We start from the raw sequence: 15229 nt of genomic DNA on the forward strand, positions 1-15229 counted from the left end.
CCCCCCCCTCCTCTTCTTCTATTCTTTTGTTGTATTTTGATGGAATGCTGCAATTAGTTATTTGTGCAGCAATTGTCAAGATGTGTGAAGATGTTGATATTGGCAATTAGCTGTATTTTTATACGCATTCTATTATCTGAATGTGTGAGAATTTGTAAGAGCCTTTATCATGCAGATGTCGGCAGACAATACTTCATCATCCAAGTGACATGCACATATTCCTTGAACAAAATGTACAAAGGTCTTCAAACTTATGCTTCAAATATATAATTTTTAGTTCATTGCCTAATATTTTGAACTTGTGGGCATAATTGATTACCGCTCTACGACATTACAGGTAAATGTTGGGTATTATGACACTCAATACTGTATTTGTTGACAATACGTATGTTGTATCACTGTGCACTGGTGCTACTGTGCACGTGATAAAGCCATGCTCAAACGGATGAGTCTGATTTCTTTGGTTTATATATTAAGAATTTAATCTCATCCAGACTTCCGTTCTAAATTAAACTTGCATCTAGAAAAATCAAAAGCTGAACAAGTTTCAATTAAGGATACAAAATTATAGAGTCACACTCTAAATATTGCATCCATTTGTAGAATCGGCGAGAAATTTGGATCAGAACAGGTTTGGAGGCGCATGAGTCGTTTTGGATGCTGCGCGGTCGACCGCGGTGCAAGGCCGGTCGACCGCGGTGCAAGGCCGGTCGACCGCGGTGCAAGGCCGGTCGACCGCGATCGTGCACGGATCCACGTGGTCGACCGCCACGGTCGACCGCGAGACCCTGTAGGCGATTTGTGGCTCTGTCGTTTGATCGCGGTAGACCGCAGGCTTTTGGCGGTCGACCGCCAAGCGGGTCAGGCCTAGTTTGAGGTTCCTGTTCAGTTTGGGTTTGGTATTTGCTATAAATACCAACATACGAATTAGGGTTTCTTTGGCTTTGATTGGAGATTGGTTGGGGAGATATTTGGAGCACAGAAAAAGGAGAGTTTTTCTGAGCAATTGTTTGAGGGTTTATTTGGAGAGATTAAGAGCTTTGTTGGTGAGATTAGTTTGTTCCTTCGAGTGATTTGTAATCTCAGTTTGTACTCTTCTTCTATATTAGTGAAAACCTAATCCCCTTCTTGTCCCGTGGACGTAGGTAATTTGCCGAACCACGTAAAACTATTGTGTTTGGATTTGTGCGTTGTTTTGATTTGTTTGGCCTTTATCTCGACATTTGTTTAATTTGGTTCTCGAAGCACGCCTATTTGGTTGTCCCGCTTCCGCGCCGCGCACAACAATTGGTATCAGAGCTCCGGATTTCAGATCTAGGGTTTTATCTTGGTTGGAGGAGTAGATCGATTTGGGAAGCTCGTCTAGGATTTCAGTTGGTGAGAAAGGTGGGATCTTTTTGGTAAAACTTCTTTCTTTTCTCAGTTTTGGATCTATTCTTCGTTTGTTTCCGCATTGGTTTGTTGGCGCTTGGGCTATTTGGAGGAGTAGATCGCTTTGAAGGCTCTTCGAGGGCTTCGTTGGAGATAAATGTGAGATTTTTCCTATTTGTGGATCTCGTTGCCGTCGTGTGGGGTGAGATCGTTTAGAGACTCTTGTTAGGATTTCAATTGGAGGTAAAATTCTCTCCTTTATCAGTTTGGATCTATTCTTCATTTGTTGGTGCTTTGAGATAATTGGCCGAGATAGAAGGATTTGAGGCTGGGTTATTTGATTATTGATACGGTACATTGGATTATTGAGAAGTGCCCTTGACCTGCATATTGAAGTCCTTTGAGCACATTGATATGAGAAAGGAGACCGAGATGGAGTTTGGCACTTCTATTCGATGATTTAGGGGTCTTCTATTTGGTGTTCATTCAGGCATTTGGGAGCCTTCTAAGGAGGCATCATTGGAAGGTAAATTGGTATTTTGATTTCCTATGTTGGGGATTGTACTAGGCATTTATGGGTTGCAACCAAGTCCCGTTGGTTTTAAAGTCCTAGTAGTCAACAACAGTTGAAGAAGTGTATTGGGAGTAAGGTGAAGGTACTTCATTCTGATTGTAGAGGGAGGTACAAGAGGGACCTACTGTATTTGTGCTGAGCTCATGGCAGTTTGAGACACTTCATTGGAGAGGAAACTTTGGAGCGACGAGATGAGATGATAGTTTTGATGGGTCGTTCATTTCTGGAGGAGGATCAGCATTGGTTGTCGAGCATTGGTTCTAGTTCTGGAGTTTCGACATTTTTAGGTCATCTTAGTCATAGGTCGTCGACTGCTGTATTAGGAGCTATTGGATCTGGTGGAGCTACTTCAGATTTTGGTTGGTGTCGGATATTTGGTTACCCAGCATTTGGTCACACCGAGGATGTGAGATTTGATCCGATTGTACGTTTGGGATTCGGAGGCTCGTTTGATTATCGTTTGGGAGCTTCTAATTTCGTTCTGAGCAGGTATGTCACTTTTGACTCTCGATAGGTGGAGAGTGTTGATCAGATCGTTTGGATATCACAGCGAGTGGAGGGTGATGCTACTCCATATTGGGTGGATATTATTCCACATACTCCAGGTCATTCTGCATTATTTGGGATTTCAACTGAGGTGACACAATGTGGGAGTCATTTGGTTTCGGATGCAGATGACGTGTTGATTGATTTGAGTGCAGCTGATAGGCATAGTTTGGACATGGCCATTGGTTCACCTCAGGTAGAGGTGTTTGGATCGTTTCAGTTTGAGGCCATTGGAGGTGCTATCAGTCGTAGATTTGGTGATGATGGAGGAGGGTTGCGTGCTCTTCTATTGGATTGAGGGCCTTTGAAGGCCGTTTGGGTGAACTACGTGAATGCTTGATTCCTTAGGCAAGAGGATACGTAGGCAGTCAGTTTTGATGCAGCCGATTTGGTGAGTAGACATCGACGTTTGGGTGAGTGTTCGCACTCTCGTTTGGGTCTCGACTTGTGTGGATGGAGTCCGTTGTCGTGAGTCCGTTGTCATGGCGTACTGGATGCAACAAGTGAGGCATTTGGCTTGGTTGGTGTCGGCTCAGTTTTGGAAGAAACTTTGCTGAGGTGGAGAATTGTAGAATCGGCGAGAAATTTGGATCAGAACAGGTTTGGAGGCGCATGAGTCGTTCTGGGTGCTGCGCGGTCGACCGCGGTCTTTTGGCGGTCGACCGCCAAGCGGGTCAGGCCCAGTTTGAGGTTCCTGTTCAATTTGGGTTTGGTATTTGCTATAAATACCAACATACGAATTAGGATTTCTTTGGCTTTGATTGGAGATTGGTTGGGGATATTTGGAGCACAGAAAAAGGAGAGTTTTTCTGAGCAATTGTTTGAGGGTTTATTTGGAGAGATTAAGAGCTTTGTTGGTGAGATTAGTTTGTTCCTTATAGTGATTTGTAATCTCAGTTTGTACTATTCTTCTCTATTAGTGAAAACTCAATCCCCTTCTTGCCCCGTGGACGTAGGCAATTTGCCGAACCACGTAAAACTATTGTGTTTGGATTTGTACCGTTGTTTTGATTTGTTTGGCCTTTATCTCGACGTTTGTTTGATTTGGTTTTCGAAGCACGCCTATTTGGTTGTCCCGCTTCCGCAGGGCATCTCCAACCATGCTCCATTTCCCGCGCCATTTTGGTGCAGCAGGACTATTCCTTCTCCAACCATGCCCCATTTCCCACGCCATTTTGGTGAAAAGGAACAGTGCGACGCAAATATGGCGTCGCACTGTTCATCGTGATATTACTGTCTGTTCATCGTGATATTACTGTTCATCACGACATTTTTTGGCAGTATCAATAATAAAAATATAATATTTTAGCAATCAAGTTATTTTAATTAATAAAATAATATTTTATTATTTTATTAGTTTAATTTTTTAAATAATAAATCATTTTGTTTGAAAAATATGTGAAAAAAATAAAATTTGATATGTGGGGTTAATTGTTGAAATAGTTAAAAATATAGGGAATAAAAAATAATAATATAAAAGTAGATAAAAATGAATATACTAAGAATATTCTTTTCGATGCAAAAAATGGTGCAATAGGTTGGAGATGAATTACTGTTTGATATGATTTTTGTATCATTTTGGTGCAAAATTTACACCATTTTGATGCGATGGGTTGGAGATGACTTTAGAGGGCCTAGAGCTCATGTTAGTTGGTTAGGTCAAAATTCCCGAAGCAACTATGGAAAACACAGCTGCATCCAAAGGGCACTAGAAAAAAAAAGGTATCATACAAAGAGCACAGATTCTAAATGAACCAAAAAAAAAAGATTTGAGAAGGTTCATAGAAAAGATTTGATCTTTAAGAGTGGTAGGCATTACTTTTGGTACATAATGACTTATGATGAATCCAAGGATTGGGCTGATTACGGTGGTCTCCTCACCAGAGCTTGAAAATCATTGTCTTCCCCCAGCAAATAAGTCAACCTAGATCTTGGAGAAGATTGAGAGATAGCATAAAACTTTCGCTCAACTTCGAGCTGTTAGGGCTTTTTTTATATAGCTAATGAAATGAAGAAAGAAATGGAACTTCTATGAAAGATGAAACGAAGCCAAATTCCATCCATTTACTTCCTTAATATTTTCATCAAAACAAATGCGTAATTTTGGTTGTGGGATTCTTTGCCTCACAAAACTATTTGTTGGGATATCAAGGTTTTTTTATAGATTCGCATGAATTCTATAAAATACATTGTAGGCGTCAAAAATTACCTATAGGTCCCCGAATACAGCTCAAGACAAATAGAAGGCGATGAACGTCATTATCCGAGTCGAAGAGGATTATCCGACGCCGACAAACGCATGAAGCGAATCGGCAAACCGTTGATGACACGACAACGAACCACCACAACGGCAAACGTCAAGTGGCCCGCACGCGTCAATCAACTCAAAGCGTCCAATCGCGTCCAACAGTCAGTTAGCACGCGCGCATCATTCAGCTCGCGTGCGTCAATTAGCTCACGTGCGTCAAATCAATCCGCTCACACGCGTCAATCAGCTCGTGCGCATTAATCAAACGCGCACCCAACAATCAACTCGCGCACGTCGGTCAAATCGTACGCATCGGTCAAACTCGCGCGGAGCATACAAATTAACAAGATGATCAATCACGCAAAACGGGGGAAACTACAAGTCCCGAAAAATCAGAAAAGTCAGGAAACATACAAGTTCGGCAGAAGCGACAGACCCGCGCTAGCGCGGGAAAAAATATCATGGACCCAAAATTTGACGATTGCACGAGCTATATCAATGACTTTTTGTCATTTTATTTATTTTGACTCATTAACAAATAATTTCAAAGAGTCTAAAATTAAGCATTTCATGAACTATAACTTATGATTTATAACCACTTTTATTCATTTTGATTCATTGGGAATTAATTTGGCGTGGTCCAAAATTCATGATTTCATATGCTATATAACCTATGATTTTTGGTCATTTTTAGTAAATTTGACATTTTAGCAAATAGTTTCGTGGAGTCCAAAATTCATGATTTCATGAGCTATATCTCGTGATTTTAGCTAATTTTAGTTATTTTAACCCATTGACAAATAATTTCCTAAAGGAAAAAATTCACGATTTCATGAGCTATAAAACACAATTTTTGGTCATTTTTCTTTGCTACAACCCATTGAGAAATAATTTTATGGAGTTTAAAATTTATGATTTTATGAGCTATAACCTACTACTTTTAGACATTTATTCGTTTGACCCATTTGCAAATATTTTTGTGGAGCCCAAAATTTAAGATTTTATGATAATTTTTGACTATTTTTAGTTGTTTCAACCAATTTGATTTGTTATAATCCATTAAAATTTCAAAGAGTAAAAAATTTATGAATTTATGAGATACTACCCATAATTTTTGCCATTTTTACTCATTTTGGCCCATTAGTAAATAATTTTATTGAGTCTAAATTTCACAATTTGATGAGTTATTAGCCACATTTTTTGCCAGTTTTTGTGTTTTCGACCCATTATCAAAGAATTTTGTGGAGTCTTAAAATATGCGATTTCAAGTGCTATGCAACCCATGATTTTTCTCTATTTTTATTGATTTCAATTGTAGAGAAAATAATTTCACGGAGGGTATAATTCATGATTTGATAAGTTCTAACCCATGATTTTTTGTTATTTTTATTTATTTTTGACTTGTAAGAAAATAATTTTACAGAGTCTAAAATTCACGATATCACGAGCTATATCTGCTACTTTGGTCATTTGTAATTGTTCACCTAATGGCAAATAATTTTGCAGAGTTTGGACATAATTTCGTGAGCTATAACCCACAAATTTGGACAATTTTAGCCATTTTTACCTATTGATAATTAACAATGCAGAGGTCGAAATTCATATTTCATGAGCTATTGCCCATAGTTTTTTACCTTTTTTATTTGTTAGGATCTATCGGCAAATTATTTCACAAAGTCTAAAATTTATGATTTCATGAGTTATCCCCCCCCCCCCCCCACCAAAAAAAAAAATTATTGTTACTTTTGTTTGTTTCGACACATTAGCAAATAATTTCATAATGTCCAAAATTCATGATTTCATAATTTGTGATTTTTTGCAATTTTTGTTTTTTCGACCAATTGATAAATAGTTTTGTGAAGTCTAAAGCTCACAATTTCATGAGCTAGAACTTATGATTTTTGGCCCTTTTTAGTCATTTCAACCTATACGCAAATAATTTCTTAATTTATCATTTCATGCGTTATAATACATAATTTTCTACTATTTTCATTCATTTCAACCTATTAGCAAATAATTTTGTAAAGTCTAAAATTCATGATTTTATAATTTATAACCCATGATTTTTCACCATTTTTAAATATTCAATCCATTGATAAATAATTTTGTGGAGGCTAATATTTATAATTTCATAAGATGATTTTTGGCCACTTTGATTCATTTTGACCAATTAGCAAATAAGTCTAAAATACATGATACTGTAAGCTATAACTCATGATTTTTGGCCATTTTCAGTTGTTTCAACCCATTGACAAATACATTTTTGAAGTCTAAAATTCACAATTTCATGAGCTATAATCCACAAATTTTGGATATTTTTAGTCTGTTCCATCCATTGGCAAATAACTTTGTAGAGTCTAAAATTCACGTTTTCATAAGCTAAAACCCACGATTTTTGTCTATTTTTGTTTGTTTCAGACCTACGAAAAAATATTTTGTGGAGGCAAAATTTCACAATATCATAAGTTGTAACCCATGATTTTTAACCATTTTATTTATTTTGACACATCAAATAATTATACCGAGTCCAATATTCATGATTTTATGAATTATAACCCATAATTTTTTACCACTTTTATTCATTTTGACCATGAGAATTAATTTTGTGGGCCTAAAATTCACAATTTCATGAGCCACAACCTATGATTTTTTTTACTATTTTGACAATTTAAGACATTAGGAAAATAACTTAATGGAGTCCAAAATTTATGATTTTATGAGCTATTACCCATAATTTTTAGCTACTTTTAGTACGTTCTACCCCGTGGCAAAAATATTTAGAAAGTAAAAAATTCACGATTTTATAAAATATAACCCATGATTTTTACTATTTTTCTATATTAAGACCCGCTAAGAAATAATGTCTTGTGATTTAATTTATGATTTCATGAGCTATAGCCCACGAGTTTTAGCCATTTTATTTATTTTGGCCTATTGACAAATGATTTTGCAAAGTTAAAAATTCATGATTTATAACACACAATTTTTAGACAATTTTAGTTTTTTCGACCCATTAGCAAGAACCCTTGATATTTTACTATTTTTATTCATTACAAAAATCCCGTTGAGATTTTCCATTAAAAAACCCATAGAAATTTGGCAGAGTAAAAGATTAATAATTTCATGAGCTATAACCCATGAGTTTTTGTCATTTGTAGTCAATTCGACCATTTGAAAAATAATTTTATTGAGTCCAAAATATATAGTTTCAAGAGCTTAGACTATAATTTTTTTTCCTTTTTCCATTGATTTCGACCTAAGGGAAAAAGATTTTGAAGAGTAAACAATTCATGATTTCATAAGCTATAACCAATGAATTGTTTTACCATTTTATTGATTTGGATCATTAGAAGATAGTTTTGTTTTGTATTAATTCATGATTTTATGAGCTATAACTATTAATTTTTTATCATTTTTAATCATTTTGACCTATTAAAAAATAATTTTTGTAGAGCCCGAAATTCACCATTTCATAAGCTATAGCCTATGATTTTTGGATATTTTTAATCATTCCAACTTATGGATAAATAATTTTGTGTGGTTAAAAATTCACGATTTCATGAGCTATAACCCTTAATTTTTGATATATTTAGTAGTTTTGACCTATTGACCAATATATTTGCAAAGTCTAAATTCACGATTTAATGAGCTCTAACTCATGATTTTGGCTTTTTTTTATTTATTTTGACCCATTAGCAAAAAATTCTACAAGAGTCAAAAATCAACGAGTTCATAATTTATTACCCATAACTTTTGGCCATTTTTAATTATTTGAACCCATGGGCAAATACATTTGCGGAGTTTAAAAATTCACAATTTTATGAGCTATAACCCACAATTTTTGTACATTTTAGTTGATCCAACTCATTGACAAATAACTTCATTGAGTCTAAAATTCACATTTTCTTGAGCTATAACTCCTTTTTTTCCATTTTTCTTATTTTGAACCCACGGAAAAAGATTTTGTAGAGGCAAAATTTCACGAATTCATTAGTTATAACCTGCTATTTTTGGCCACTTTATTTACTTTGACCTATTAAGAAATAATTTTGTAGAGTCTAAAATGCACAAATTATAACCCATAATTTTTTACCACTTTTATACATTTCGACCCACTAAAAATTAATTTTGTAGGATACAAAATTCATAATTTTATGAGCTATAACTAATGATTTTTGGCTATTTTTAGTTGATTAGATACATAGGCAAATAGAAGCCCAAAATTCATGATTTCATGAGCTATAAACCCTAATTTTTGGCTACTTTTGCAAACACACTCGTGAAAGAAAAAATTCATGATTTCCTGAGTTAGAACCCATAATTTTTGATAATTTTTCTTTATTATGACCCATTAAGAAATAATTTTATGCAGTCCAAAATTCATATTTTGAATTATAACCCATGAGTTTTTGCCATTTTATTCATTTTAACCTATTGGCAAATAATTTTGTGTAGTCAAAAGTTTAAGATTTCATGAGTTATAACAATTGATTTTTCATAAATATTATTTGTTTTGACCCATTAGCAAGAACACTTGATTTTTTTACCATTTTTATTCATTATAACTCATTGAACTTTTATAGAGTCAAAACTTTATGATTTCATGAGCTAAATCCCTGATTTTGGCTGTTTTTATCAATTTGACACATTGGCAAATAGTGTCATGGGGTCTAAAATCTATGATCTTATGAGCTATAAGTCATGATTTTTGGCTACTTTTAGTGCTTTCAACCCCTTGACAAATATATTAACAAAAAAAATTCACAATTTCATGAACTATAATAAATAATTTTTGACCGTTTTTCTTCGTTATGACTCATTGAAAAATAATTTCATGGAGTCCATTTTATGATTCTTAATCTATATAGCCTACAAGTTTTAGCCATTTTATTCGTTTTGACACATTGGCAATTTTCACGTAGTCAAAATTTTAAGATTTCATGAGTTATAACGAATGATTTTTTGTCATTTTTAGTTGTTTTGACCTATTAGCAAGAACCCTTGATCTTTTATTACTTTTATTCGTTATAGGCCATTGAAATTTCACAGAGTAAAAAAATTCATGGTTTTATGAGCTATAACCCAAGATTTTTTATTATTTTTAGTCATTTTGACCCATTATCAAATAATTTTGCTAAGTCTAAAATTTACAATTTTAAGAGCTATATAGCCTATAATTTTTGTCCACTTCAAGTTGTTTTGACCTAAGGGGGGGATTTTGCAGAGGAGAAATTTCATGATTTTATGAGCTATAAACCATAATTTTTAACATTTTTTAATTCCTTTTGACCTCATTGGAAAATAATTTCCCTGTGTCTAAAATTCGTGATTTCATGAACTATTACCCATAATTTTTTGTTAGTTTCCGTCTTTTGATCCATTGGCAAATAATTTTGTAGAACCAAAATTTATGATTTCAAGAGCTACATAATCTACAATTTGTTTCATTTTTGTTCATTTCGACCGAGAGAAAAAATTTCGCGGAGGTAAAATTCACGATCTGATAAGCTATAATCCATTATTTTTGTCTATTTTTATTTGTTTTAGCTTGTTGGAAAATAATTTTGTGGTTCACAATTTCATGAACTATAATCTATAATTTTGGTTATTTTTAATCATTTCAATCTATTGGCTAATAATATCGTGTTGTCTGAAATTCATGATTTCGTGAGGTATAACCCATATTGTTGGATAATTTTTTAGTGTTTTCTTGGCACTCAAATTTCAAGATGTCTCATGCCTCCTTAGATTGAGAGGCTCCAATGATTCTTGAAAAAAAAATATTTGACACTGATTATTGAATGAAAAGGAGGGCTTTTGCAATTACATCTTTCTTTTTCTTCTCCTTTTTACTGGTAATTGAAAGTGTAGATGTAGTGGGTTCTTCAATCCCGTCCTCTACCAAATCCCAATTCTCTTATGAGATGAAAAGGGTTTTCATCTTGATACTCTAATAATCATAGTTTTCACCATAAAAAATAGGAATAGAGAGACGATTGATGTTCATACCCATGTTTGAGGAAGTGAAAATCCCTCTCTAAGTTCTCAGGAAGTGAAAATCCCTCTCTAGGATCTCTTTTTGCAATTAACCATAAAAAAGAGGGTTGTTTTCCCACTCTTTTTGCACAAATCCAATGGAGATGATCCATCTAGGCTCCGATTCCAATTATGTTGGCTCCCACATCATTTGTAAGGTCAAATCCTAGCCATTCATTTGACTCTTTATGAAACAACCCCATGTTAAACTCACATGGCTCATTACATTGGATTTAATACAACATAAACTCGAACATAAACTCGGTTACATCCTAAACAAAAGACAACTAACTAACGCGTTAATTTTAACAATTGACAGGTTAGGTAGCTATTGTAGAGGCCGGCCTCAATGCTTATCGAATTCATTTTTGTCCATTTATTTAACGGATTCAAGCTAGAAACTTTTAATTTCCCTTTTTGTAATCCTTTTCTATGCTAATTTTTTTCCAACTTTCAGATAAATGTGTTTCGCTGTGAACTTTCAAATATGATGTTAGATCAACAATGAAGTACTTATATGATTCTTTTTTCCAATTTAGTTACCGATAACTGAAAGAAGCTCTGAGATCAAACCCTATGGAAAAATGTTGAATATCGGGGCAATATCGATCTAAAGTTTTCATGTAAATGCTTGCTTAGAGACGCAGAAAACGTATTGACTCTATTGACATTATCCATGTTTCTTTTTGGAGCCGGCTTAATGTTAATTAGTATATTCAAATCCACTCGGTCAATTGCTTGCTAGGAGATTATGCATTTTTCTACTGCAAGTGTGAGATCATACAAAAGAGAACTGGTAGTTTCTTTTACTTAATTCGTCTTAATATTGTTTAAGCTTCAATGCTAGCTGGCCGATATTTTGTAAATTATCTCACGGCCAGACCTCTTTTGTCAAAGGTTTACTTAGCCGTATATCTTAGACCACAATATAGGAGATATGCATATTCTACATTGCTAACTCCAAGAAGCAACAGCTGTGGGCTTCATAGACTATAAATACCACCTCCAACCTCGAAATTTCTCAAAACTCAAGCATCCATTCAAGAAAACAGGAGAAGAAGTTCGAAATGGCAACTCATGGTGAGTATCTGAAAGATCGAAAAGCATTCAAATCGCCAAGAGTCCTTGCTTATTTGTCATCTGTATATATTTTTCCTTTTTACTGGTTATTTGCATGCGTATTTACTTGTACTTTTTGCTTGCTTGGCTATATGCCTTTCCAATTAGTTTCCAGGGTTAATTGCAGGTAGACACCCCGAGTTAATTTTTTTAACTCTTTTAAAAACAATTTTCTATTTCTCTGTGGGGTAATTCGAAACATCTCATGTTTAATCCTGTGCTCAGATAATGAATGTGAAGGGAAACAATGCTGGCTGGAGCTCTTAGGATACAACGCAAACGAGGCAGTCGCCATAATCCAGGCTCAGAATCACAGGGTGGAGGCCATTGTGGTGCACGTCGGGGATTCCATTGTACAGGATTTCCGATGCACTCGGGTGTGGGTTTGGGCGAACGATGACAATGTAGTCGTTGAAGTCCCTAAAGTTGGATAGATTTTGAAGCCCAGTTGTGGTTGTTGATTGTGTTGTGATCGGTTGTCATCGTTGCTGAATAAATGAGTGAAGAAAAGAGACAATAAATGTTATGGAATATTTATTGTCTTAGGTTTGCAATCTTACGGTTTTATTGTCGTATTTTGATGATATCAGATGTTGGGTGTCACGACAAGAAGTCATTTCATATTTGTTGCCTTCTTGGTAATTACGTAGATGGTTGAACTTTAGGGTAATATGGCCGTCCAAAGACACGGACCTTTTTGTCAATTGCTTCCTTGGATATCAAAGCATTTCTCAACAGTATGAGCTCAACCAACCAAACTAACAAATCACCTTTTTCTTTACTTACTGTTGTTCTTTCTAATATTCAAACAACAAGTTAAAAGAGACTAATGGTCCGATCTCCAATAGAAATTGAATTATATAGTTTTGACAGAGAGTAAACTGTCTAAATACATTCAATAGCTTTCTCCATTTATACATAAGCTACAGCCGATCCTCCAAAAACTCAAAGCGTCCCTTTCGGATTAAGGTGTTTTTATGTGTATATCAAACAATGCAGAAGTACTTCAATAATAATAATAAGTGTGCTCACATAAAACGGACCAGATAATATTTCACATAAAGATAATGATAATGCATGAATACTGTATGCCGTACATGGATCAATTTACAATATCCATGGATAATCGTTGCAGTAGCAAGTACCGTATATAATAACTAGAATCTCCAAGGAAATTTTATTATCTCCATGATAAAAAATAAAAAAAAAATACAGCGACAAGTTATCAGTTAACGGTTAACACTGGTTTTCTATAGATCTCTTACTCTAGATAAAGAATGCACCCTGTTAGCTTTCTACTCGCTGTTAGAATTTGGAAGCGAAAGCAAACACTGCCAATGTATTTGAAGATACACTACTATCATTAATTTCCTCAATGCGGATGGATTATTTTATACAGTACCAGTTGTCTCTACCTAACCTTTTATTCTATCAAGCAAGGGACAGTCAAGATCACGATCGAGGAATTGGTGCCAGAAGTTCCATGCCACCTACTGGCAAATGTTGCGGCCACCAGCAGAGGAAAGGAGCATCACAGTGGACCTGATCTCATGAATGTTGGAGTTAGAAGGACACATTTGTACTATCCGAAACAAAAGGTTGTTATTTGTTAGGATTTCCGGCCTCTGTCATGCACTCATGCTTTATGTGAAACTAGCAAATACCCCCCGCGAGACGCGGGGGAAAAGAAAATCTTATAATTGTTTTTAAGAAATTGTGAAAGAATTTCATGGAAAGGACTTCACCTCAATAATCATAATATTTAGTTATCAACAAATATATGTACAAATAATGAAAGTTTTGTTCAAAGAAAATTGCGGATGCATAACGATCCTCTAATTCACACGGTGCTAGGCCTAAAAGTGATGCTATGCTTCTAGGCCCTTCATCCAGGCAATCCAATTCCTCATTGAGTCCCATCTCTTTTTCCCCTTGAAAATTTTTTAAGTACCTGATTCATAAAATAGACAATATAGTAGATAAAAATGATATAAATACATGAATCTTGTTGTTTAGTCAATACTTCTTCGAACTTGGCTCGTTTGAGGTTTAAATCTGAATTTTCTTCAGATGCAAGAGACAATCCCAAGACCATTTGGAATCGATTCCCGTTAAGTCTTTTAAACCTCCTCTTTCTAGAACTTGGCGTGGCCTAAGTTACAAAGGATATACAAACTATGGCTAGAAAACTAAATGTTGTCAAGAAATTTGATAAATATAGCAAAAAACTAAAGAATTACACATCAATTAATTTATCCTTAATCCCAACTTATTTTATTTGGGTATATCAATTAATTTATCTTTAATCCCAACTTATTTTATTTGGGTATATGAATGATCCTTTTACGACTTTTTTTACATAATGTACTAACATATTTGTTACCCACAAACTAAACTTTCTTGGCCTTCAAGGTTTTCATCATCGGTTTTATGCTCAATAATAGTTCAAGCAAAATAACTTTGTGGGTGTACACATCTATCATATATTGCCTACCTTTCCATACATAATATACTAAAAGTATTGCCCAAAACATTAAATCATACTTGTCAGTTGTAATCCTCCACAGGTTTCTACTAAGTGCTTAGGTGTAAATCTCATCTCAGACGTTATTCTTACTGGTCTTCCTATTGCATTTTAGCTCAAATCATCAGCATATATGCAGTTCTAATCAAGTTTTTTCATATGTAGTGTGTATAGTATCATTGTAGGTTTATTCTGGAATTTGCAGTTTCAGTCAAGTTTTCTGATGTATAATATGTATAACATTTAGATTGTAGGTTTATTCCCCTGATATTGTGTCTGCCGCCTAAAACACTAAAGTCATTTACAAAGTTATCATGCATGTAACATTCTCATATTGCTAATTAATTTTCCAATCTGATACCTTCAAAATTTGATGTCGTCATGTTAGTCATAGTTTTTATTATCATTATTTTCTATTATGTTGTTGCATATATCTAGATATAGCATTTATGCACTTATAAGTGATTAAGAAGAAAATAAACCTGAAGTGGATTATTGGTAGAAATCTAGATGTGCCTATAAATCTATTACTTGTTGATATTATTTTTAGTAGTAAAATACCACTAGAAACATTTGCGTAGCCAAAAAACCATAATTTCTAGCATAAATGAAATTTGAGTGAGGAGTAATACCTGCCATCCTAACCAGTAATGATGATAGTATATTGAGCTCCAAAGGTAGCAACACAGTGTGGCTTCTGGTAGTTGGCTTGAGCAAATGACCACTCAGAACATACCTTGGCATCACATTTGAAATGATAATCATTGCAAGATTGACATCTTTTCTTAATCAATAACTACAAACTTGGACA

The 15229-nt window shown here is 34.6% G+C and overlaps 1 protein-coding gene across 1 annotated transcript; it reads left to right on the forward strand.

The window, feature by feature from the left end:
* On the forward strand, positions 11843 to 12328 carry LOC109820931 (glu S.griseus protease inhibitor-like). The gene is made up of 3 exons (XM_020387127.1): positions 11843 to 11917; positions 12003 to 12021; positions 12120 to 12328. Exons 1-3 carry the CDS (start codon positions 11843 to 11845, stop codon positions 12326 to 12328), a joined length of 303 nt encoding a protein of 100 aa, XP_020242716.1.

Source organism: Asparagus officinalis, chromosome 8, assembly GCF_001876935.1.
Source record: "Asparagus officinalis chromosome 8, Aspof.V1, whole genome shotgun sequence".
NCBI lineage: Eukaryota > Viridiplantae > Streptophyta > Magnoliopsida > Asparagales > Asparagaceae > Asparagus > Asparagus officinalis.

Coding starts and splice junctions, on each gene's coding strand:
- LOC109820931 (XM_020387127.1), top strand. CDS start 11,843: ATGGCAACTCATGGTGAGTATCTGAAAGATCGAAAAGCATTCAAATCG.